General features: G+C 38.4%; 1 protein-coding gene across 3 annotated transcripts in view; it reads left to right on the forward strand.

Moving 5' to 3' along the window:
- The first annotated feature begins 510 nt into the window (after positions 1-510).
- The window catches only part of LOC133549318 (ankyrin repeat domain-containing protein 26-like), a 53,569-nt gene continuing 27,851 nt past the window's right edge, over positions 511-26,228 (forward strand). The window contains exons 1-20 of one of the 3 annotated variants that reach the window (XM_061894595.1): positions 511-973; positions 4,700-4,814; positions 4,915-5,088; positions 6,527-6,633; positions 6,720-6,857; positions 6,936-7,096; positions 14,083-14,119; positions 14,202-14,274; positions 14,360-14,411; positions 14,495-14,655; positions 16,230-16,401; positions 18,148-18,191; positions 18,273-18,357; positions 18,490-18,564; positions 22,630-22,706; positions 22,780-22,843; positions 22,905-22,952; positions 23,026-23,247; positions 23,320-23,394; positions 23,495-23,559. In XM_061894595.1, coding sequence (XP_061750579.1) covers positions 774-973; positions 4,700-4,814; positions 4,915-5,088; positions 6,527-6,633; positions 6,720-6,857; positions 6,936-7,096; positions 14,083-14,119; positions 14,202-14,274; positions 14,360-14,411; positions 14,495-14,655; positions 16,230-16,401; positions 18,148-18,191; positions 18,273-18,357; positions 18,490-18,564; positions 22,630-22,706; positions 22,780-22,843; positions 22,905-22,952; positions 23,026-23,247; positions 23,320-23,394; positions 23,495-23,559 — 2,145 coding nt within the window. In that variant the 5' untranslated portion in view covers positions 511-773. The remainder of the gene's footprint in view (positions 974-4,699; positions 4,815-4,914; positions 5,089-6,526; positions 6,634-6,719; positions 6,858-6,935; positions 7,097-14,082; positions 14,120-14,201; positions 14,275-14,359; positions 14,412-14,494; positions 14,656-16,229; positions 16,402-18,147; positions 18,192-18,272; positions 18,358-18,489; positions 18,565-22,629; positions 22,707-22,779; positions 22,844-22,904; positions 22,953-23,025; positions 23,248-23,319; positions 23,395-23,494; positions 23,560-26,228) is intronic. The other 2 variants (XM_061894594.1, XM_061894593.1) reach the window with 2 other exon arrangements.

The following is a 26,228-nucleotide window of genomic DNA, read 5'->3' on the forward strand; positions in this document are numbered from 1 at the left end:
AGAAATGCAACAATGCAATATGCAGTGTTGACAGCTAGATTTTTTGTGGACATGTTCCATAAATATTGATGTTAAAGATTTCTTTTTTTGTGAAGAAATCCCCAAAAAGGGCACTTTAAGTTGATGATTACTTCTATGTGTAGAAATCTTTATTTATAATTGAATCACTTGTTTATTTTTCAACAAGTTTTTAGTTATTTTTATATATTTTTTTCCAAATAGTTCAAGAAAGACACCTACAAATGAGCAATATTTTGCACTGTTATACAATTTAATCAATCAGAAACTGATGACATAGTGCTGTATTTTACTTCTTTATCTCCTTTTTTCAACCAAAAATGCTGTGCTCTGATTAGGGGGTACTTGAATTAAAAACATGTTCACAGGGGGTACATCACTGAAAAAACGGTTGAGAACCCCTGTATTAGACCGTGTGAACACATTCCAGGACACAGGGCAGCGCTGTAGCACGAAAAACCTGGGCATCCCGTTGAAGAAGACGGCCCAGATTTGCGCATGCGCCCGAGCCTTTCCATCGCTAAGACGACGCTTGTGGCGGTCTCCTAGGTCCATATGGAACATTCCATACAAACACACATCATTTATACCCTCCGTGGACGCTAAAGTGGCTGAAAATTCATCGGCGTGACTATTTAGCGTCGCTACAACATGTCTTCCACCGGGGACATTTTCCCCCGAGGTAATCCGCTTTGGACGCCTTATTTCGTCCGGGATATGAGAGCGATTAAGTAGCAGTGCATTGGGTTGGCGCCATGAAGAAATTATTCAGTTTTTCCAAGAGGAAACAGTCCCCATCGGGAACTCCCGACCCAGGGAACGTTCTCTCTGTCGGCTACGAAGTGAAAGAAAAGGACCTGGGAAAGTTGCACAAGGCTGCCTGGAAGGGAGATGTGTCCAAGCTGGAGCATCTTGTCAAAAACAATGATGTCAATCAGGTCGATAAGCAGAATAGGTAAGCCGCTTTTTCAATTCAACCTATATCATATCCATCTAAATCAGGGGTCTCAAACTCAATTTACCTGGGGGCCACTGGATGCAGAGTCTGGGTGAGGCTCGGCCGCAAGAAATTATTTCTTAAAAAAATATTTGCATACTCTTAGGCATGTCTAGTTGTATAATGACGTTTCAAATCGTATCCCTTATGCACGGCATAAGGGATACATCAACTACATCAACACGGCGGTCGGCGGATAATAGCCGGGAAGGTACCGGGATAGCGAGCGCAAAAAAGTGACGGCTCCCTGAGTGTTATCCGGCGTCATATAAAAATATATGTAGTGTTCATCGTGTGAGGCAATGCAAATTACACAATAAAAAAATAACATAACAATTTGAATAGGTCCAGGTTCTCGAGGACTGTTATTACTGACGTCCACATCGCAGACATGCTGCCGCCTCTCCAGACAATCTCGTTGTGTATTGCTTTCGTCGTCACAACATCCGGTTTCGGCAGTGTGGTTCCAGTGGTCAAAGTCTTTTTAGCGGCCAAATTTTGGGTGCATCACTCGTCTATAGTGCGCAAATATTAGACTATAAATTTCCATTCATACTGTAAGGACGTGCTGGTGGTAAAAGTGCATGTTGGTGTGCTATGGATGTTCATCGTTCCCATGATCGTATACACATCGTGCCTGAGAGTGGGAGTGAAACACATGTGTGCATGGGAGGGAATATGTGTTGGAATTGGGTCTGCTGTCAGCAAAAGATTGGCAATAAAAGTTAAAAAGAGCGTCAGACCTTGTGTGAATTCTTCTGGAGGCTACAATGCATTATATTATTTTAATATGTTTTCGCATAAAAACAAACCAACTAATTTTTAAGGTGTGGTGGCTTTTATTTTGCCGTGGCAGAGAAAGTAAATGTAGGGGAAACCCCGTACTTAGTCAGAGATCCTCTATAAGTCAAGTGCTCTGCTGTTAAGAAGGACCTGTTTCCAAAACATGTTAGTCAAAGATCCTCTATATAACAGATAGTATATGTTCAGGACCTACAGCCAATAAATGATTGCCAACAGTCCTTTATAGGACAACGCTCTACTGTTATTAATGACCTATTGCAACAAATGCTAGTCAAAATCCTCTCTATGCCGAGCGCTCTGCTGTTATTACGGAGATATTGCCAAAAATGCTAGTCAAAGATCCTCTATATCAGTGGTTCTCAAATGGGGGTATGCTTACCCCTGGGGGTACTTGAAGGTATGCCAAGGGGTACGTGAGATTTGAAAAAAAAAAAATTGAAATAGCAACAATTCAAAAATCCTTTATTTATTTAATAATACTTCAACAAAATATGAATGTAAGTTCATAAACTGTTAAAAGAAATGCAACAATGCAATATTCAGTGTTGACAGCTCGAGTTTTTTGTGGACATGTTCCATAAATATTGATGTTAAAGATTTCTTTTTTGTGAAGAAATGTTTAGAATGAAGTTTATGAATCCAGATGGATCTCTATTACAATCCCCAAAGACGGCACCTTAAGTTGATGATTACTTCTATGTGTAGAAATCTTTATTTAAATAAATCACTTGTTTATTTTTCAACAAGTTTTTAGTTATTTTTATATCTTTTTTTCTAAATAGTTCAAGAAAGACCACTACAAATGACAAATATTTTGCACTGTTATACAATTTAATACATCGGAAACTGATGACATGGTGCTGTATTTAGGGGGTACTCGAATTAAAAAAATGTTCACAGGGGGTACATCACTGAAAAAAGGTTGAGAACAACTGCTCTATATAACAGACTGTATCCGTTAGGACAGGGGTAGGGAACCTATGGCTCTAGAGCCAGATGTGGCTCTTTTGATGACTGCATCTGGCTCTCAGATAAATCTTAGCACGATGTAATGAATAATACCGCCGGTAATCACAGTGTTAAAATTAACCTTCAAAATATAAAACATTCTCATGCATTTTAATCCTTCCATCCTGTTCAAGAAGTTGCATTAATGGTAAGACATTTTTTATTTATTATTGGTTAGCTTCAGAATAACAATGGTATTATAAAGAATAAGAGACTTATTATACTCTAACAAATGTCGGTCCTTCTTAAAAATGCACTTATTTAGTTGGATTCGGTGTTTAAGAAATATTTCACGGCTCTCACGGAAACACATTTTTAAATATTTGGCTTTCATGGCTCTCTCCGCCAAAAACGTTCCCGACCCCTGCGTTAGGACCTACTGCCAATAAATGATTGCCAACGTTCCTCTCTATATGACAACAACGCTCTACTGATATTTAGGACCCATTTACAACAAATGCTAGTCAAAATCCTCTATGCCGAGCGCTCTGCTGTTATTAAGGACATATTGCCAAAAATGCTAGTCAAAGATCCTATATATTACAGACGGTATATGCTGTTATTAAATTCCTATTGCCAAAAATGATTGCTAAAGATCCTCTACAGTATATGACAAGGGAGCGTTCTGCTGTTCTTAAGGACCTTCTGCAACACATGCTAGTCAAAGATCCCCTACAATCTACATACGTGACAGGAACATGTGGTGTAAAGGACCTACTGCCAACAAATGATTGTCAAAAGTCTTCTATGACAGTGCTCTGCTGGTTTTTTTTTAGCAATCTGCTGTGCAATTAAAGAAAGTTAAACCTGTCTAAATATAGCATCGATACCAAGATTTGTATCTGTATCAGACCAATTCTAAGTGTGATGATATCCATATTCAAGTTTTCTTCCATGTTTCTGCCACAAAAACATTTAATTATTAGCATTGGCTTATGGATCACAAAAACTGTTTTTGCATTCCATAACTGTTTTTTTTTAATTCTGATTAAAATTATTCACTGATCTTGACATTGTTTTCAATTGAAAAATATTTAAATTATTCTCAACAATTCTTCCCGTGTCTTTACTAGGTATCAAATTCGTACCAAAATCTTCAGCGTCGCCCACTCCAGCAAACTATTACTCAAGTAAACTTGCATGCAGGTCTGATGTTAGCAGTCAGATATATAGAGGTTCATTGGTGTCTTTATTACGAAAGCTTTGTTTGGAGACTGAACTTTTTGCTTTTGATTTTTGTGAAATTAATGTTTTAAATTTAGTGAATTTTAAATGTTTATATTTTGTGAAATTATTTTTTTTTTACATAAAGTTATACTGATATTTTTATTGAATAACACATCTCTGTGAAAAATGTGTTTGATTATTCTGTTTGTTATATTTCAGTGTATAAAGATTTACTGTAAAAAATTCAGTGCATGAATATTTCTTTCTTAAAACTCAAGACTCACATGAATTAAGACTGAAGCAATTGATCCTGTCTCAGAGCCAGCCAATCAGGTGTCAAGTTTAGGTCACGTGACAAAGCAGGAAAAAGTGATGGTGGTAAGATGCTATACCATAAAAGGTTGTGCGTTTTGAAGCAACAAATAGTGTTATGGTTGAAATTTATTTCGAACAAAATGATACATACATTTTTCCAGTTTTCTGGAATACATTTTTCTGCACTACATTTCTTTTTACAATGAATTTTAAAAAGAAAATGTTGCTCACAAATAGTTATTCAATGAAATTCTCAGCATGATTTGATGTAAATAGATTCAGTTACATTGTCAATTTTGTGGCTTTTACATGACAAACTAAAAGTGTATGTTTTAGGTTACTGGATTTAAATAATCTTCCATATAAAATTAGTAACATTTTCTGTTACAGGACAGCACTACACATTGCGTGTGCCAGTGGAAATTATGAGGTGGTAAAATTCCTTGTGGAGAAAAAAGCCAAGCTCAACTTAAGTGACAATCAAAACAGAACTCCCTTAATGAAGGTAATTCTGCATTTTATACAATTTAACATAATATGCATTTTGATGATCCCAGACGGCTGTATCCTACTAAATGTGGGTCAATTCTGCTTCATTTTAACAGGCAGTGCAAGGGCAGCATGATGTCATTGTGAACATCCTGCTGGAAAACCATGCTGAGCCCAACCTGGTGGACATGAATGGCAACACAGCTTTACACTTAGCATCAAGCATCCCCTCCATCTCCATTGTTGATATCCTCCAGAAGTATGACGCTGACATCAACGTCCACAATAAGGTGATTTCTCTGAGATTCTTTGCTCTATTTCCTCAGAGGGGACCTGTGAGGAATTTAGTCTACACTTTGTTTTGGTCTTGATAATATGGATTTGATATGCTTTGGATAATTTTGCTCCACAGTCACATTTATAACCCACTTTCTGCATATGTCTGCAAGCTGTTTGCTTGACGAGGCGTATACTCCACGCCGGGCCATCTCCAAAAATATCAGAATTTATCTTTTGAAAAGGCCCACTGTTAAATACATCTTGAATACAAACGTCAGCTCTATATTATTTTTCAGACACAGTTAAAAACTTCATAAAAGTTATATATATTCACCAGTCACAACATTAGGTACACTTGCACACTCTGGGATCCATACAGTCAAAATTAAAAAGGGGAATTTTAGCGGCATTTATTTTAATGCATATGGCTTGGTGTTTTAAATTTTTTATTGATATTGATAATTATTGAATTTTTTATGACCTACAGAAAATAAAGACAAAGAGAAACATTTATTAAATGTCACATATTTTATTTAAAATGTAATATTTCTATAATTATAATCCCCTCGGCTATCAAGGCAGAACGGAGAGGAAATCTCAACACAAGCATGGAAAACACTCATTGTAAACAAAATTGTAAAATCACATTGAACACTGAACAATAAACTCCTAACATGAAGGTGCAAAATAAGGAATATTTAAGACATGCTTAATAAAGTATGACAAAATAGTGCAAAGTGTAAAAATGTATACATAGAGAAATCTATTTCCACAGGTTTAGTGCCAGGAAGTAACAGCTGTGCTCTAAAGGGTGAGCGCGGCTAAGGTGGTGCAGTATAGCGGTCTTGTGGTTGAAGAGCGTCTTGCATAATTTACAGACCACATTGGTTTGACTATAGTCCGTTTTTTTAAAAATCCAGAAGCTGCCATACTGTTGAGGTGATACAAAGGTACTACACTGGGGACGGCGTGGCACAGTTGGGAGAGTAGCCGTGCCAGCAACCTGAGGGTTCTGGTTCGATCCCCAGCTTCTATCAACCTAGTTACGTCCGTTGTGTCCTTGAGCAAGACAATTCACCCTTGCTCCTGATGGGTTGTGGTTAGCTGCCTTGCATGGCAGCTCCCATCATCAGTGTCTGAATTTGTGTGAATGGGTGAATGTGGAAATAGTGTCAAAGCGCTTTGAGTACCTTTAAGGTAGAAAAGCGCTATACAAGTACAGTGTATAACCCATTTACCATTTACAAAGCACTCTGACACAATTTTCCACATTCACCCATTCATACACATTCACAAACTGAAGGCGGGAGCTACCATGCAAGGTGCTAACCATGACCCATCAGGAGCAAAAGTGAAGTGTCTTGCACAACGATTTGACGTTTTGCCATTGATTAACACAAGTGTCTAACATTTTAAGTGTGTTTTTTTTCATGTAATCTCACTTTTAAGGAGGGCCTTTCACCCCTGACGCTGTCAGTCCAAGAAGACTACCTGGATGTGGCGGAGTTTCTGCTGAAGAAAGGCGCTGATGTCAATACTTTTGACAAAGACCAAAGGTGGCGACAAAACAGCGACACACTACCTATATATTTCCAAAAAGCCTATATTGTAAAATGGCTTGTTTGTGTCACTAAACTCTCAGGTCACCATTAATGATCGCAGCTGGCAATGGACAAATCAGCATGGTGCGAATGCTGCTGCAGTTCGACGCAGATATTACACTTGAGGATAGCAAAGGACAATTAGCAGAGGACTACGCAGCGATGGAAAGCCATCATCCGTAAGCTTGTCTCCTTTAGCTAAATCTCAATTCTACTGTCACGCATGAAAGCTCAGCGCATGGTTGGTGTCATTGTAGTTGTGCCCTCCTCATTGCCGAGCACTATGCCAAAAGGAACCAGGGGGCCTCCCCATCTCACCCAGGTCCAAGTAAAAAGAAGACGAAAGCAGAGGGGGGCAATCCTTCCCGAGGCCTCAACACTGGTCTCTCTGTTGGAGGACCAGCCACGGACAAAGATGGTGAGGTGTTATTTTACTGTACCAAAATAAAGTAAAACCTAAGTACTAATCTGATTAGTTCTCCAATTGAAAGCATTAAAGGCCTACTGAAATTAGATTTTCTTATTTAAATGGGGATAGCAGGTCCATTCCATGTGTCATACTTGATCATTTCGCGATATTGCCATATTTTTGCTGAAAGGATTTAGTAGGTTCATCCACGATAAAGTTCGCAACTTTTGGTGCTGATAAAAAAGCCTTGCATTTACAGGAAGTCGCAGACGATGACGCCACAAGGGTGAGGAGGGCTCCTCACGTCATTACATTGTTTTTAATGGGAGCCTCCAGGAGCAAGAGCTATTCGGACCGAGAAAATGACAATTTCCCCATTAATTTGAGTGAGGATGAAAGATTCGTGGATGATGATATTGATAACGAAGGACTAGCAAAAAAAAAAGTAAAAAAAAAAAAAAGGCGATTGCTTTGGACCGGATTCAGATGTTTTTAGACACATTTACTAGGATAATTCTGGGAAATCCCTTATCTTTCTATTGTGTTGCTAGTGTTTTAGTGAGATTAAATAGTACCTGATAGTCGGAGGAGTGTGTCCACGGGTGTCTTGAGGCCAGTGTCCGAGGGAAGTCACGGCAGATACAAGGACATGCGCAAACACCACAGATCTCTGGTAAGAGGCGACTTTTTAACACAATTTTCTCAACGAAACCTGCCGGTTGACAAGTGGTTGGGAACCATGTTCGCTTGACCGCTCTGATCCATAGCAAAGCTTCACCTCCGGGAATTTTAAACAAGGAATCACTCTGTGTTTGTGTGGCTAAAGGCTAAAGCTTCCCAACTCCATCTTTGTTCTTTGACTTCTCCATTATTAATTGAACAAATTGCAAAAGATTCAGCAACACAGATGTCCAGTATACTGTTTAATTGCGCGATGAAAAGAGACAACTTTTAGCCGCAAATAGTGCTGCGCTAATATTTCCTGACAGTCCGTGACGTCAAGCGCACGCGTCATCATTCTGCGACGTTTTCAACAAGAAACTCCGCGGTAAATTTAAAATTGCAATTTAGTAAACTAAACCGGCCGTATTGGCATGTGTTGCAATGTTAATATTTCATCATTGATATATAAACTATCAGAATGCGTGGTCGGTAGTAGTGGGTTTCAGTAGGCCTTTAAGGGTGCAAAAAATATTTTTTCATATATAGTTAACATTTCAGCTTGGTTGGCAGTCTAAAACAGGGTTCCCGGACCGTTTTTCCACCCGGCTTTCCACGTGTAGGAGATTAAATAAAAATTAAAAAAATGAGCATGAAAAATGAGCCTTTGGCTAGAATCTGGCTCATTAAAGGCCTACTGAAACCCACTACTACCTACTACGCAGTCTGATAGTTTATATATCAATGATGAAATCTTAACATTGCAACACATGCCAATACGGCCGGTTTAGTTCAGTAAATTGCAATTTTAAATTTCCCACGTAGTACCCTGTTAAAAATGTCGCGGAATGATGACGCGTGCACGTGATGTCACCGGTGGTAGCAGACATGTTCTTCCAGCCCGATCCAAGCTATAAGTAGTCTGCTTTAATCGCATAATTACACAGTATTCTGGACATCTGTGTTGCTGAATCTTTTCCAATTTGTTCAATTAATAATGGAGAGGTCAAAGAAGAGAAGATGTAGGTGGGAAGCGGTGTATTGCAGCTCCCTTTAACAACACAAACACAGCCGGTGTTTCCTGGGTTACATTCCCGAAGGTGAAGCTTTACTATGGAACAGAGCGGTCAAACATGTCAACCGGCAGGTTTCGGTGAGAAAATGTGCTAATAAATCGGCTCTTACCGTAGACATGAGCGGAGCTTGCATCCTCCTGCAGCTGCGGACTATTACCTCCTCCCACCGGAGACACTGGCGGTCACCACACCTGTGGCCACACCCCTCCGACTTTCAGGTACCATATAATGTCACTAAAACACTAGTAACACAATAAGCAGATAAGGGATTTTCCAGAATTATCCTAGTAAATGTGTTTTTTTTTCTAGTCCTTCACTCTCACTATCCTCATCCACAAATCTTTTATCCTTGCTCAAATTAATGGGGAAATTGTCGCTTTCTCGGTCCGAATCGCTTTCGCTGCTGGTGGCTATGATTGTAAACAATGTGAGGATGTGAGGAGCTCCACAACCGGTGACGTCACGCGCACATCATCTGCTACTTCCGGTACAGGCAAGGCTTATTTATGAGCGACCAAAAGTTGCAAACTTTATCGTCGATATTCTCTACTAAATCCTTTCAGCAAAAATATGGCAATAACGCGAAATTATCAAGTATGACACATAGAATGGACCTGCTAGCCCCGTTTAAATAAGAAAATTTAATTTCAGTAGGCCTTTAACATTTTATATGTCCAATAATGTGCATTGTCCCATGTACTTTAACAAAGGAGTTGTAATATACATCTATTAACAAGCTTATTGCCGTGTTTAGTGGGACAGGCGAAAGTTAAATCGTTGAAAATGTGGTAGTTTAAAAATTATTTAATGTTTCTGTGCGGCCCGGTAGCAAATGCATCACGGACTAGTGGTTGGGGACCCCTGGTCTAAAATGAAGGCTTTTAAAGGGGCCCTACTTTTCTTACCTGTTGGTACCTGCTTTTGTGCATTTGGGATCTGCATAAGTCTCGAAAATGTGAAATCAAACCATGGAGGCATTGCGGAGATATTTATAAAACAATCTTGCTTTCCTACACACCTCCGCCAAACATGCTGTTTGGAATTTGCACAACCCATGACATCAGCGGATTATCCATATATGCTAAAAATGTACCCAAAGTGCTTTGCGCAAGTCCGCCATTGCAGTCCGTCGATGTAGTCAATATGCTCCTTCTTCCTCTTGTTTTGGAATTTTTCATATTTAACAAAGAATTGTCCTGAGAAAAACTAAGATATTTTTTTGATTACTCAAATAACATCAGAATACTTTGTACAAAGAAGAAAGGGTTTTCGCTGCTGCAAATAGGAGAAGCTCAAGGGAGATCAAGAGAGAGAGACAAGTAACTCTTCCACAACCTTATAACTTTGGATGAGAGGAGGGGTTGGGGCAACATATCCTGCCTCCTGGGAGGGGGACAGAAAAGCGCAAAACACATTTCATCTGGTTGTGATATTTGCAAAAACTACGAATGTTTTGGTTAAACAGTGGGTTAAGGGAGTTAACAACATCAATTGTAGAAGAAACACATTTGGAGACAGATGTGACTGTAAAGACAAACGCTACATAATATAGTGATCAAGCAACATTGGCGCAGTCTTTGCCCTATTCACGGAGATGGGGATTTGGAGTCATTTGTTGCAGACTCCAAAAATGCATCAGTGTGTCATAACAGTGTCTTATCTTAGGACAAAAAAACAGACCAGTTTAATGAAGACAAAGCCGCACACACAAACTTTTGATTTTAGACAAGTGATTACTGAAATATTTTATTTTACCATTACACTCTATCCTCCTCTTTTTGGGCAGACTGGCCTGTACATGCACATACATCCTCCGCTGTTGCCATTTCTAATACAAAGTAGAGTATAGCTCAAACTTAAAGGGGAACGTCACTTTCTTTGGAAATGTGTCCGTCATTCACAATCTTTATGTAAGTCAAGAACATATATATTTCCTTTTTTTATGCATTCCAACTTGTAGATAAACGTTAGTAAAAGTCAGCAAACAATGGAGTCAATGCGAGTCGCTTTATTCCGCCTATAAAGCGCTCTAAAAACATCCAAACACTTACATCAAGGTTTTATATACATGATGTAAGTATACATATACTGTAATGTAGTAACAGACACATTCATAATAAGATGTAAAATGTATATTCCTCATTGTAAGCATACGACAGCGCAATAATTTTGCATACCTATCATAACGTTTGGTTTTCTATTACTAAACACTAGAGGGGTAAAAATCGTTATTCTTATTTCTAATTATTTTTAATCGATTAAAAAAATAAAAGAATCGATAAAAAAATATGATTAATATTATTTTAATTCATTCTTTCCGGCCACTTAGGTAAATCATACCGTTGATGCAGATGATCATATCTGCTGTACAGATTTACTTTAGATACTTATCTTGTTGTCTTATTTGGATTTGACTTTATTAAATGTTTGTGTAGAATTGTATTAAACAAAACCTGTTTTCTTTCAAGTATTATAAGAACATATCTATTAGCGGTTTGTCTATTTCATGGAGGAATGTAGTTATTCATAGAACTGGTACCCAATGTTATTAAAAAAGTATTAATTTTGAATCGAGAATCGGTTTTAATCGAGAACTGATTCTGAATCGAATCATTACCTCAAGAATCCAATCGGGTGGTGCCCAAAAATTCACAGCCTTACTTATCATGCAAGCCTTTATGAGAGGTAGGGCTGGGCGATATGACTTTTTTTAATATCTCAATATTTTTAGGCCATGTTGCGATACGCGATATATATCTCGATATTTTGCCTTAGCCTTGAATTAACACTTCATACATATAATCACAGCAGTATGATGATTCTGTGTGTCTACAGTAAACCATTTTTGTTCATACTGTATTGATATATGCTCATTTTAAACTTTCATGCAGAGAAGGAAATCACAACTAAGTGAATTGACCAAAACTGTATTTATTAAACAGTTATTAGCAGGTGACTTTTCAAATGATACTACATATTAGTAGTAATGCTACTTTTGGTAGCAACGCTTGTGCCCCACAAGCCGAACCACCGCCAGACGATGGATCCCCTGCTGTTTTTCTTGGGAATTAATTTTTCCTTCATTCGCACCTTCTTTCTCTCGTATTACCACTCGCACGGCTTCGCTAGCATCACAGCTAACAGTACCCAGTCTGCTACCTCTCTGCTCCGTGAGGGCGTATACGTATGTGACGTATGACATGACAGTATGTGACGTGTGTAAGATTGTGCGCTTCCTGTCTGTGAGGAGACACAAGAAGGACTGGGAAGAGCCTGTAGTGTAATGCACAAAGCTAAAAGCAACTGCGTGAGAACGTATACTCCAATATCACAATATAGTAATTTCCTATATCGCACAGAGACAAACCTGCGATATATCGCGTATATCGATATATTGCCCAGCCCTATTGAGAGGCTAACATAAAACAAAAATCTACTGTACAATGTCTGCTCTCGCTGGGCTGCCGACTGATGGGATGTTTATATCTTCTTGTTGAGATGAAGATTTAGTCATAATCCTCGCAAATGGTTAAAAAATGGGTGCAAACAAGCGTCATTTTGTGTCTTTCTTATCCTCTCCGTGTTTAAGTCAGATGTCAAAGTTGACCAACTTCTCAGTTTATGTCCACAACCTTCTACTATCCAGGTAAAAGGCATGATTTATAATCTTCCATCAGTTCAAACAAAATATATTGCATACTGTAGTTCCTTTGCGTTTGTTTTTGATCCTGCAGCATTCATGTGACTAACATTTTTAAAGGTGCCATATGTAATAATTTTGTGTAAAGTCATCATTAAATGATCCTGATATGTCAAAAGGCATTAATAAATCATGTTCTTTTCAAAGACCCTTATAACTGATAACGGTAGTTCAGCCGGGATATTCTCATTTCAAAATTAGATTTACAGCCCCGAAATCTTGTTATTGTTTTAATTTCAATGTCCCGCCCTCCACCCTTTGACCAATTAAAAAGTCTGTGACTGTGTCACATCCAGGTTGCCAGTTATGCACCGCCCTCTTCGTCTAGCTACAAGGCCTTTTAGTAAATCTAAAAGGCCTTGTTACGATTCTCAACTTATTCATGACAAAATCTGGAACAAAAGGAGGATTTGTATCGGGGATGACAATGAAAGATGGAGACGATTGAAGTCGGAGAAGATTTTTTTCATCTGACGCCAAACTTCCTAATTTCCTATGTGAACTATAATGTCCAATACAGTCTATGACCTTGTCTAACAAAGCTAGTATGTTCCTGCAACAAATGCTTAGTGTCATGCTCAGCTCCTAGTGTAATGCTTATTTAGCGTTCTTGCCTGGTCAATGACACATCAACATACAGGCTAACGGGGGAAATATATGCCCGTTAGCCTGCAAAATATATTTTGGACAAATAAAACCTATGTGGATATGCATAGTGTCAGTCCCTATTTCGTTCATAATATGCTGATACGCTGAGGAATGTGTTCCAACATTAGCACGGTTAATTGCGGTTTCTGGCACTGTATATGCATCAGGCACATGTGGGGTGGTATTTGCTTGGCACAATATAATGCATTACATGTAATGATTTTCTACTTTGTGTATTGACATGGTAGTAGGCGATATGATTTATGCGTAACGTGGGTTGTTTCATTGAATTGCACTCTGCACTGAAAGATGTTGATGTGCGTAAGAGAATGCAGTGTGTCAAGTTGGATGCAACATGGAGTTATGCTGAACGAAATGTGGCGGTTATTTTACTGATGGCCTTTGCTTGCCATCAAAGTAGGTCTATCTGACTAAAATATTGCTGCGTAACTTTACAAATACATTTGTCTATTCAACATCAGTAAAATGTGGCATAATTCCTTAGTAAACCATCTTGCACGAAGCATAAACAAGAGAAACCTACAGCGTAAGACTCGTCGATCGCCATTTGAAGTTCCTTGGAGTAGAATTCGGATTCGGCTGCATGTCTGACAACCTCAGTCTTGGAGAATGACTGTGATTGCAGTACCATTTCTGGCCACATTACTTCATATGGCACCTTTAACTTGCAGTATTTTCTCCATCATTTGTGTTTTTAACGGTGTTGGTGGGTTTTTTTGGACTTGGGTAATTTCTGTGGACTTATTCCATTTCAACTGGAGTATTTTGGACGTGGTCCATTAAGCCGTGTTTTGACACTAAATGCCGTCTTGTATTCGAGCCAAGATGTTAGCAAGGGCTTTTAAAATGTATGTATTTATTTTTAAGAGGTTCCTTTCGTATCGTTTCAGATTTCGAGGACAATTCTCAGGCTGAGTCGCTAAGCCGGTAAACTCATGCTGTTGTTTTCTCATCAATACCTACTACACTCCATTAGTGATTGACTGCTTTGTCCCTGTCGGGTTTTAAGTATCTCCAAAAAATGCGGCACTGAAGAATGGGCTTCCTCTGAGGATGACTGTGAATCACTCATAGTGGAAAAGGTCGGTCGCGTCAAAGTTTATTAGTGCACCTGTCATTTTCGATTTACCAACTTGATATTGCAAATAAGTTTCTTATATTTTTCAGACCCCACCAAAGATGAACCTCAGGAAAATGCTTGAATCCCAACGAGGAAAAGGTACTTGTCAATATAATCGTCTTGGTAAACCTCCCTTAGCTTCATGGTTGTTTTTATTGTAATTATTCTTATAACCTTCGTAGCCTTTGCAGTGCTTGACAAATCCGTGAGTGGTTCAGAATCTGAGAGTGACAATAGCGCCCCGAGAGTCGCAAGCAGTAAACCCCCAGTAGAACCCTCACCTCTTCCTTTCCTTTCCCAAGCCTCCCAGATGACCTCTACCCCTCTCCCAACCTACTCAAAGGTAACATGTCTGTTTGTTTTTCTATCGCTTTCCTTTGACATCATTCCTCTTTTTTTTTACCTCTCTTTCTAAATATTTAAAAACAAGCAGAGCATCTTTCCAGCAAAGGTCATCCATTAGAGCAGCTCTCAGAAAGCCAGTCCAGTTCGGAATCTGAGGCCCAAAGCTCGCAAGACGAAAGCTCTGAGGAAGAAGAAGAGGAGGAAGATGACGAGAATGAAGAAGAGGAAGATGATGAGGAGAGTGAAGAGATGGAGGAAGAAGAAGAGGATGATGACTCTTGTTTGGCTTCATTACAGTCCAACTCATCTTCTATAGAAGATAGGCAAAATCTGTCTCCTCCAGAAGTGAGTGCTGGTGGAAGAAAAGCTCAAAACGTACACAATCTCGAATCCACGGACAGCAATGATCCTTGTCTTTGTACGGATGAGCCTCAGGAAAACTCAGCAGCTGTAAAACCATGTCCTCCAACGCTGCGTTCGTTAGACGTCGACCAAGATTGTGTCGTGTCAGCTGTGAGAGTCGAGTCCAAATATTCAGACGAGGACGACAGCATGGGGCGGGAATTCAAGTCGGCGCCGAATCAAGAGATCGTTCGGACGGTTCTCACTGCACCAACATCTTCCAGTCAAAAAAATGTGGTACCTAAGGGAGCGAGGGCTTCTGATAGTGAGGATGGTGGCTCAAATAAAGAAGGGTTCAAAGCAGAGCAACGTAGGTCATCATGGGGCTCCTCCTTAGAGGACTCTGACGGCTCAGCAAAATATCCTGCAAGGGAGACATCGCGTTCAAATTGTGGTGGTAGCTCAGTACAAAAAACGACCAACAATGAACAGAAACCACCCGAGAGTAGACCGCCTACAGCAGGTGTCGAAGACTCCGATTGGGATTCTCCGTCTGAAAACGACGGTCCACCAGCTGCTGGAGGAAATGCAAAAGTGACGCAGTCCCTGGAAAATGAGGATGCCAACCATACAGGAAATCAACTCTCTAAGGGCCAACAAGCTAGCAAAAGTAGCTGCGATGATAATGACTCTGTGCATCTGCTATTAAGGACACGCCCATATACACCCAGCAGTTTGAGAGCTCAAAGTCCAGCAGATAAGATGGTGGAGGAAGTAAGTCTCTTCGAACTTCCAAAGATAGCCATCGCAGCAGAAGAAAAGTGTATCACTGAGGATCAAGCTACTAATCCTCAGACAGAAGAGTCCTCAAACAAAGTTATGGATGAAGCGAGTCCGCTCGTTGATGTTGACGTCGTCATTGGTCGTCGTCATTCACATGAGAGCGTCTTTTCTGAAGCGTTGCCCCACACAGACATTGACGATGTTGAATTGGACTCGCCAGATGAGGTAGAGAGCTTGACGCATCCAGGCGATAGACACATTGAATGTGTCGACAACCAGGTACAACTAGTTAAGGACTACTAGGTAGTAGTGTGGCTGCTTCTTTCTCTTTTTTCACCTTGGACTTTTCTGCTATTGGTGTCTGGATTCCTCACTTTTTCCTCACATTGTTTTCCCAGTCCGTTAACCGCCTGTTACATAATTTCATCAGCACATGTTTCTATGCAGGCACAAGAATCCAGTGATGCTGAGAGTAAGGATAGCGACAAAGAAGAGGATGGGGAGGAGGTGGAGGAAGAACAAGAACAGGAGGAGGAAGAGGATTTATCAGGTGATGAGCCTGAAGAGAGCGGTGGTCTCCTGCATGGTACGCCAGGTGTTCCTAAAGACATGAAAAAAGGTAACGCATGGAACTAGGTATTTAACAATATATATTTTCAAATTAATTGCGATTCTTACTTGTAACGACTTGATATAAAAAAAAAGTCAAAAATAAATTTTTAAAAATCTTTACTTCTTTTAATCTGTCCTGTCCAGCCACTCAGGCAAAGCATATTAATGATGTAGATCCTTTTATCTGCTATACAGATTTACTTTAGAAAAGAGAAGTGTTGTATACTTCTCTTGATGCCTTATTTGTAATTGACTTTATTAAATGTTTGGGTACAATTTTATCAAACAAAAACACGTTTCGTTTAAGTATTATATAAATGTTACTTATTTTATAAAGCAATGTAGTTAAATGAACTGGCACCCAATGTTATTAAAAAAGTATTGATTTAAAATCAAGAATTGTTCCAAATCAAAGATCGATTCTGAATCAAATCATTACCCCCAAGAATCGAATTGAATCATGTGGTGCTCAAAGATTCACAGCCCTACATGCCAACCTATTTTACAAAGTGAGTACCGCCTTCAACTTTCAACAAGCATCTTAATATATCATCTACAATACTATCAAAAGCAAAAATATATGTTTTATAGTAGTCAGCGTATAGATTTGATAGCAGTAAGGATTTACTATACAGTCGAAACTTCCAAATTTATGAAATTTTCAAACTTAATTGTTTGTTGAACAGGGTTCGAAAATTTAAAAGTTTGTATGGTGGAGCAAATTTCTCCATAAGAAACAATGTAAATATGAATGATGGGTTCATGATATGATAGTCCATGTTTAAGTTGAGGTTGTTATACAGTACTGTCTAACAACATTAAACATACATAACAAGGAGGTGCTGAATCAACTATCTCTTTATTGGCTAGCTAAAACAACGACGACAAGCTGCTGTTTTTTGTATGCGCTGCTCTGCCAACACTCATAATAAAGTCTCTTTGGTGCCCTCACAAACGATCTCGAATCACAAAAATTGTAAATTTTGATTACCAAATTGCTACAATTATGAACATTTTAATAAAGGAGTCAATAGAGGAAGAGAAGGGAGGGCCTTCGCATATGCGTGTGTGCTTTGGAAGAGGCGCCACTGAACGAAAGTTTGTTCTATTTTCGCTGTGAAATAAGTTTTTTTTCAAGAAAGGTCCGTTCTCATCACAATTAAAAATGTGCTGTGGAACAAAGCCAATTTCTTTAATACGAGCAGTCACAAAATGACTGCCAGCGGGACTTAATTAAAACATTAAAAAAAATATTTTAATTGTGTTTTTTTATTGTTATCTAAAATCATTGTTATTGCTATTATTATTTTATTTGTAGTGGTTTATTTCTTACTAATTTACATTCAGGGTTTTTTTTAAACTATATTTAAAGTTGAGTTTTGGTGGTACAGTCAATACTCTTGCTTTTAGATTGATGAATAATCATGTAATTAATCAATATTACAATTTCAATCAAAAAAACAGTGATTATTATTTGTGCCATAATCATTCAACCTTAATATTAATTGAATTCTTAAAAAGTTAAAGAAAAATCTATATTCTCAAGATTCACACAATTTCTTCCTAATTCTGATAACTTTAGTGGAACTAATAAACCAAATGTAATAAATGTTCTATAATTATAAAAAAAGATTCAAAATGTTTAATACTGTATCTATTTGTTCAAGCTCTAATTATTAATTATATTGTATAATAAAAATATGCAACTCCCATTATATTTAATATTTGACGAATATGAATTTGATTTATACAGTTTCGGGCCTAGAGAAGGAAGACGAAGATTCTTGGGATTCTGAGGTTGAGTTAATAAACACACATTGGTATTTTGTTGAATCAGAAATTGTGTGTGCACAACATATTTTATCTTTTTAATACCAGCATGAAGACCACAGTGAAGACAAACTAAGCGTGAAAGCAGAGAATCAAGATGAGACACCTGACATTGGAGACACATTAGAAGAAGGTAAGTTATCACTTTTAAGATTTTTTTTTTTATTGCAATCAAATCATTTCATGCTGCAGAAACGGGAGGTAAATACGGGAGGTTCGGCACACTGACAACGGTACTCACTGAAAACAACCATTTCTTTTGTAGACCTGTTATATACTCCCTCATTTTTAAGAGGAGGAGGAGCAGGCAGGTGGATGCCGGAGCCTTGGTGGAGTAAAGGTGGGCTAAGAGGCGGCCTGGGAGAGGAGTGAAGGAATGGAATGGTCACCATACTGATTTCAGGCAGCAGCATGTTATTTGTGCACGATGCCTGACCATCTGTCTCCTCATTCACACTCAAGATGTGTGCATGCAGCATGCATTACTCCACGTAGCTCATTAGCCTGCCGAATCTGCACACCAACATGCCCTAATGTTTGTTATGAAGACATTACTCTTTCATTTTTAGGAGGGAAAAAATATAAAAATTTAAATGTTGCCTTCTTCCAAGCACACATCATCTAAGGGGTGTTACAGGGTTTATCTAATGAACATAAGGGCATACATGTTTTTGTCAATTCAACATAATTCATACTGTAGAGTTATTGTTGAGATTTTCTGATCACCAAAGTAACTGCGATGCATATCTTTGCATTTCACATAACATAAGATCGAAGTGCATTTCCTAACTAGGGGTGTCCTGATACAAATTTTTCACTTTCGTTACGATACCGATATTCAAGCTTTGAGTATTGACCAATACCAAAATTGGTGTCATAATCTGTTGGTAGTGAACCCCAAAATGCAGAGATGGCAGGGGTGTTGCAGGAAAACATGGTTTAAATAGGTTAACTGGAGACAGGATAACAGGAGACAGGAAACTAATAATCGAGCCCTGACTGGAGGGTGAGGCAGCCATAAATAGCAGCCAGCTGATTGACAACTGGTGTGGCCAGGCTGCCAATCAACAGCAGGTGAGGGGAAACTGCAATCATAAAACTAAGCAAGAAATGGAACCAAATTAAGAGTGCTGACAGGAAATAAACACCATCCAAGGAAACACAGCCTGACGTGAATGTGACAGATCGTCACAGTTAGTGCGGTATCAGCAGGAATCATACATATTTTAATTATTTTGTTTTGTGGAATGTTAAGAAAAGACGCAGAGAAAGAGATTAGAAAATATTAAGTGAAGTTATTCGAACAAACAGAGAAACACTTACCTATTTTTTAATAACTATCTGGAATGGATGGATCCTGTTTTTAAGTTGAAGTGGTGTGGTAATTGTTTTTTAACCTGTCCTGTACAGCTACATGGGTAAACAATATCGTTGATATCTGCTGTACATATTTACTTTTTTAAAGATTAGTGTGGGATACTTCTCATGTTGCATTATTTGTATACAACTTGATCAAATGTTTTAGTAACCGAACAACGAGTGGATAGAAAACAACAAGCCTACATCAGCAGATACAAAAATAAATATGAGATAAAGATAATTTAAGTTAAGCTTTTGACGCAGTATGACTATGCGGATACGTTTGTTACTGGATACTTTCTAATACATTTCTGCCTCGGAGACTTTGTATGTGTAAGTAATATACAACTATAAGTATTTGCTGTTTTAGACCGCAATATTGTTCAATGAAGGACACTTATTACGTATTTGTGCTTAGCTGTTTATAGATGCTAGTTTCTAGAAGCCCAGCCATATAGCCTTTTAGGCTAGCTTTTGTAATGGCTATTGGAGGACATTTAGATGTTTACAGGCGCCCAGCTATGCACAAGTAAACATGCTACAGGACTGCTTGTGTCAAAGCGCTTATATCCGAGATTTTACATGCAAGCCAATATAATTTTGATACTTTTTTTTTTTTTTGCTGATATCAAATCAATATCTGATACTCATATTGGATCGGGTACCCCTATTCCGAACCATCTTGTTTAAATGTGAGCTCACGTGCACGGGAATGCTTCTTCTTGTTCACTCATTCAAGAAACTGCAACTATTTGTTTATCTTTTTACCATACGTTTTTTTATCTGATCAACCAAGAGCTTCATATTTCCTATTTCACAATTCACTACAAACTTGTGATTGACAAAAAACTTCTGCTCATGCCTATTTACAGTTAACCTTTGTGCTACATTGTGAGTTCATCAGTCAAATGGAATCTCTCGGGTGACTGAAAGACTTCACCTTGACACTGACTTGCATTAAACTTCTGGAAAAAGGTTCTCAAATATTTTCTGTCATGGGACAGAAATGTAGACATATACAAACTAATATTAAAATATATTTTCCCCAACACCTCACAGCCCCGCTATTTGATAGGTACAGTATTGACTTTTGATATATTGGTGGGGAAAAAAAAGCTCTTTTTGCTGCTGTCCCCCGTGAGGAGCAAAGTGGTAAGACAAGACAGATCAGTTCAATGCAACAGTGCACAATATATATCAACTAGGGCTGCAATGATTAAGTCAATGTTTCCTAACCATAGGACCGGTAAGCCCATATTTGGGCCGCTAGTGCCCCCCAAAAATATCTGTTTCTTAGCTTTAGTCCATTTGAGCAGCAGCGGTGTTTAGTTGTTAACATACTTTTCCACCACTTGTGGCAGTAATGACAAAATCAATCAAACAGAAGAAGTCTGGAGCTAGTCGAAGTGAAGTATCTTAAGTGCAAAAATTATACTAAAGTGGCCAAGCTGTATTTTTATTTGTATATAAAAATAAAGACTATTTATTTGAGAAACCTATACATAATTTTTTTGAATTTATTATAGCACAACATGTATGTACATTTATTTTCCATTGGTTTTTATGAGTCCCTTTTTAAGCGGTATATTTGGTTAGTATTTATTTTACTAATCAGCCTGACCTAAGCCTTATTAATAATCTTTGTGATTTTTCCTGAGGGAACTTTCCTGAAGGAATCAATAAAGTACTATCTATCTATCTACATGGTTTCATATCATTTGACAAGGTTGTAAACTGTAAGTACGTTAGACATAATTATTATGACAATTAAAATTAAAAGTAAGATTACTAATTCAGTCTTAATATTTGATGGGGTCCCGGGCCCCTCTGTAGAGGAAAAGTTGGGCCTCGAGGTCAAAAAGAGTTAAAACCCCTGGCTCAATCAATTAATTTGATTATAAAGTAGTTTTGGTACTTTTCTGTTGCTTTGATTTATTTGTTTTATACGTGCAAATATGGTAATAAATACTGATAAAATTGATTATTTGGAATTCCTGGAACTTTAAATATGCGGACATAAGTTTCCATTCGGCCGCTGCAGAGATCTGTTGGTGTGAAAGAGTTGTATTTTAATTTTGTACTATTTTATTAATGCACACATGTTAAAAAAAAGCAATGTATATGTTGCTGATGTGCATTTATTACAACACGGAATGAAGGTTATGGCAAGTCTTTCTGTTTGTTTGTTTATTTTATCTATTTTTCCTATTACTGGAGTGTCCAAAATGTTGATAATTAATTATTAATATTATTGGATATTAAGAGTATGTTGTCCAGGATGTACCGCCTTTCGCCCGAATGCAGCTGAGATAGGCTCCAGCACCCCCACGCTCCCGAACGGTACAAGCTTTAAAAAATGGATGGATGGGAAGCGTATGTTAAAGTTCAACTCCGACCTTGTTTACTTCCAATAAAACCTCCTTAAAATGTTTTAATCAATCAGAAATATCAAGCAGCTAAAATGCACCATACATGGATAAGTGGGGAGAGAGTCTTTAGCATTTTTCCCATCATGCCTTGTAATGGATTTAAACAGATGTAATTTAGAATTTTTTATGATGCTTGGACATTTTGTAATATTCAGAAAGATCAGTGAGCAGGTTGTGTTTTGTCTGACCATGTCAGACATTACATTTTTTTAACACTATGACAAGGGAAGGTTGTTTGCATTGTAAATGCTGCGCTTGAATTAATTCAGGGCTTGATTAAAGCGTATTGATTTGAAATTCTCACGTTGACCACAAGATGGTAACAATGTGCTTCCATTTATGGTGTCAGACTTTTAAAATAAATTAGAATCTCTCTGCGTGTCAGATTCCTCTTTGAACTCATGATGCCTCGTGGGACGAATTAAAGAGGCCGGGGGCCATAGTTTGGACATTCCTGGCCTAATATGCATTGAGGCTAAAAAGTGTGTTTTATTCGATTACTCGAATAATCGGAAAAAATTATCAATCTATTACATTTGGTTCCAAAAAAAAACTGATAGCTGCAGCTCTTCTATCGACTTAAATAAACCAAAATGGTTTTGTCTCCTTAAAAACAGGTCTTCGTTCTCCTGCGGCCAAACATAAAGACGACGATAACGGGAGTGTTCAGATGGTGGGTGGCACACAAAAAGAGGTATGGTCGGCACGTCTACACAAATCAATATTTTTTAAAGCAATCTAATAGTAATATCGTTGCACACCACTAGAGTGAAAATACCAAATGGGGACTGCTTTTGAGCAAATGTGAAGGAAAATTCAACGAAAAGACAGGTGAGTTGATTTTTAACAATTGAAGTATACATGATTGTGCCTTGTTTTTCTGCATCCTTAGCAGACTTGATGGAAGAACTTGGTTTGGGAGACTTCGACTATGCTGAAGGTCGGTTGTGAGTTCTGGACACCAAGCTGGCCTTGACGTAAAGGACACCTTACTCACAGCCATTTTTCTACAGATGGGTCCGAGTGGGATACATCCAGCAATGCCAGTAAGAGGAGTTTCCCAGGATACACCGAGACACGCCCAGCTCCAAAGGAAGTCCCAGAATGCATCAGTAAGGAGGAAGAAGTGGGACCCAAAGCGGCCATTACTACACTGAGGAAAGTTGGCACTGATGAGAAACAGGCTCCTCATCCCCAACCTCGTACAAAGAAAATGGGGCTTCAAGAGAGCGACAGTAAGCTTCACGCAGGTTTTTAAAACGTGCAATCACATCATTTCATCTGAAATATCCTTTTTCACCACTTAGAATTAGACCGTTCAGCTTCACCATGCAATGAGGCCAAAATCGACAATCACCAACCTCAGGCAGCAGTTATAGCAAGTAAGTAGACCCTTTTTTTAACAATCTTTCTAAAGTGCACATTCTTTTTTTTTGTTTGTTTGTTTGTTTGTTTTTTTACAAAGAACCTATTTGCTCTTAGACTTCCCTGTACTTTTAACAAGTGGCAGCAAACACCCATTGCAGTCTGATGAGCAGCAACAGCAGGTGAGAGACAACCAAGTGACACCAATGCACAGTGCTATACTGTAAATGTCATATATGCCCCTGCGAAGACAACAGGCATGGTTTAACAACAGTGCCACCATTAGAGGTATTTGTTGGTAAAATAGTAGCATAGGCCACACAGTATGAGTGGATGTTTATACAAATGTTGTGTGCATACTACACAAATGCATAGTCATGTAAAAAATGTGGTTTAGTCGTACCAAGAAGAACACGAGTTATGGTGCCTGCGGCAGACGCACTCTGTGCAGCCATTAAACCGTCACATATAGCAGCTTAAAGAAATCTGCCTTAAAGGAGAACTGTACTTTTTGGAATTTTGCCTATCACTCACAATCCTTATGCAAGACAAGCACACATGTTTTTCTCTTTTTATGCATTCTAACCCGTAAAAAAACGCTAGCAAAAGTCAGCTAACAATGGAGCCAATGGGAGTTGCTCTATTCCGCCGATAAAGCGCTGTAAAAAAAAAAAAAAAACTCCCAACGTTTTGTATACATGCTGTAAGTATGCATTTAATGTAGCAACAGGCGCATTAAAAACAACATGTAATATTTCCCTATTTTGGATTGGCGGTAGCACTGGGCAATTACATATCGCGATTGATGATCGCGATTAATTTGAGTTTGATCACAGTGATCAGCTGTTCGCATTTTCACCTCGATGGCAGAAATGTCTGTAAAAAGTTACCGCAGTAGTAAACAGTAAGGAAGCAACAACGCTTATTATTTTCTGCACGTTACAATCTGCCTTTATTGACCGTGATCTTGTATATGTCTGTAATTATGGGTGTGTGTGTGTGTGCGCGCATCCGCGCGCGCGACCGACCTTCCATTCCACCTTTGCTAATGTATGATCAGCATTGTTCCTCTTCCCTTTTACACAGCTGGAAGTACAGCCCAGAAAAATAAAACAAAGAACTTTGGTTAACGCTGGCATAAAAGTTGAAACACAATCTTTAGGACAGCAACTTCAGTGACACTTTATTTTCAATATATGCTGCAGCTCACCAATAATCCTGCCCCGAGTGCGGATATGCAGGCACTCAAATGTCTTTGTGACTAAACTACTGTATTGGTGCCGGCTGGCAGAATAAACCCACCCACTAATTTAATCAGAAAAAGGCATTTTTAGTTTAAAATAATTTTCATTCAGACTTTTTCTTTTTGTTTGTTCAAAGATATATCATGCACTAAAATATCCTGCAGACACGTTTTTTTCAAATTATTTGAGTTTGTAGATAAAAAACATTTTTTTCCTGAAACAATCATTAAACATGTTTTATGTGTTGGTAGTAGGGGTGTAACGGTACGTGTATTTGTATCGAACCGTTTTGGTACGGGGGTTTCGGTTCGGAGGTGTACCGAACAAGTACATGCTAGCAGCTAGCAGGCTAGGACAACATGTAAAAGCCAGAGCTGGAAGACCCTCCTGCCTCGTTAAAATCTCCCGTTTGGGAACACTTTGGCTGCGCGATACAACAATGGAGGACGGAGGTTTGTTAAGATTGTTCAGCAGCTGCTTCTGACAACACGTCAAACATGTGTTGCACTTTTTCTGCTTCCGGCTCCCATAGTGTCTCCCTTGGGCATATAACCCTTCACTCTACCCGGCAGTGGGTCTCCACAGCTCCGGACTCCATGGTAAATGAAGAGTCCAGCTATTAGTTGCAAATCATGGCTTTATTGAAGTCTTGCACACAGCCAATCCACCAGCCACACTCGCGCTAAGGTCCCTCACCTCGTTCGCTCACACACTGACTGACGTCACATGCGTCACATAATAAAGGGCCACGAACACGCTACTCTCATAACAGTGGTTCTCAACCTTTTTTCAGTGATGTACCCCCTGTGAACATTGTTTTAATTCAAGTACCCCCTAATCACAGCAAAGCATTTTTGGTTGAAAAAAAGATACAGAAGTAAAATAAAGCACTATGTCATCAGTTTCTGATTTATTAAATTGTATAACAGTGCAAAATATTGCTCATTTGTAGTGGTCTTTCTTGAACTATTTGGAAAGAAAGATATACAAATAACTAAAAACTTGTTGAAAAATAAACAAGTGATTCAATTATAAATAAAGATTTCTACAAATATAAGTAATCATCAACTTAAAGTGCCCTCTTTGAGGATTGTAATAGAGATCCATCTGGATTCATCAACTTCATTCTAAACATTTCTTCACAAAAAAATAAATGTTTAACATCAATATTTATTGAACATGTCTCCAAAAGACGGCGGGCGGTGTTGATGAACATGGACCCCGACTTAAACAAGTTGAAAAACATATTGGGGTGTTAGCATTTAGTGGTCAATTGTACGGAATATGTACTGTACTGTGCAATCTACTAATAAAAGTCTCAATCAATCTATCAAAAAAAGCACTTGATATGTGGAAAGGTTTTGTTAAGAAACCATTCTGAGCCTTAACTTATTTACTTTTTATGTTATGTGTTATATATGTATTAACCCTGGCAATGGACCCTGTGTGTATATGTATGTTATGCCATTGTTTACAAATTTGGTAAATAAATAACCAAAAAATTTACATTTTGTTGTTTTCTTACTGTACCGAAAATGAACCGAACCGTGACCTCTGAACCGAGGTACGTACCGAAGCAAAATTTTTGTGTACCGTTACACCCCTAG

This window comes from Nerophis ophidion, linkage group LG03, assembly GCF_033978795.1.
Source record: "Nerophis ophidion isolate RoL-2023_Sa linkage group LG03, RoL_Noph_v1.0, whole genome shotgun sequence".
NCBI lineage: Eukaryota > Metazoa > Chordata > Actinopteri > Syngnathiformes > Syngnathidae > Nerophis > Nerophis ophidion.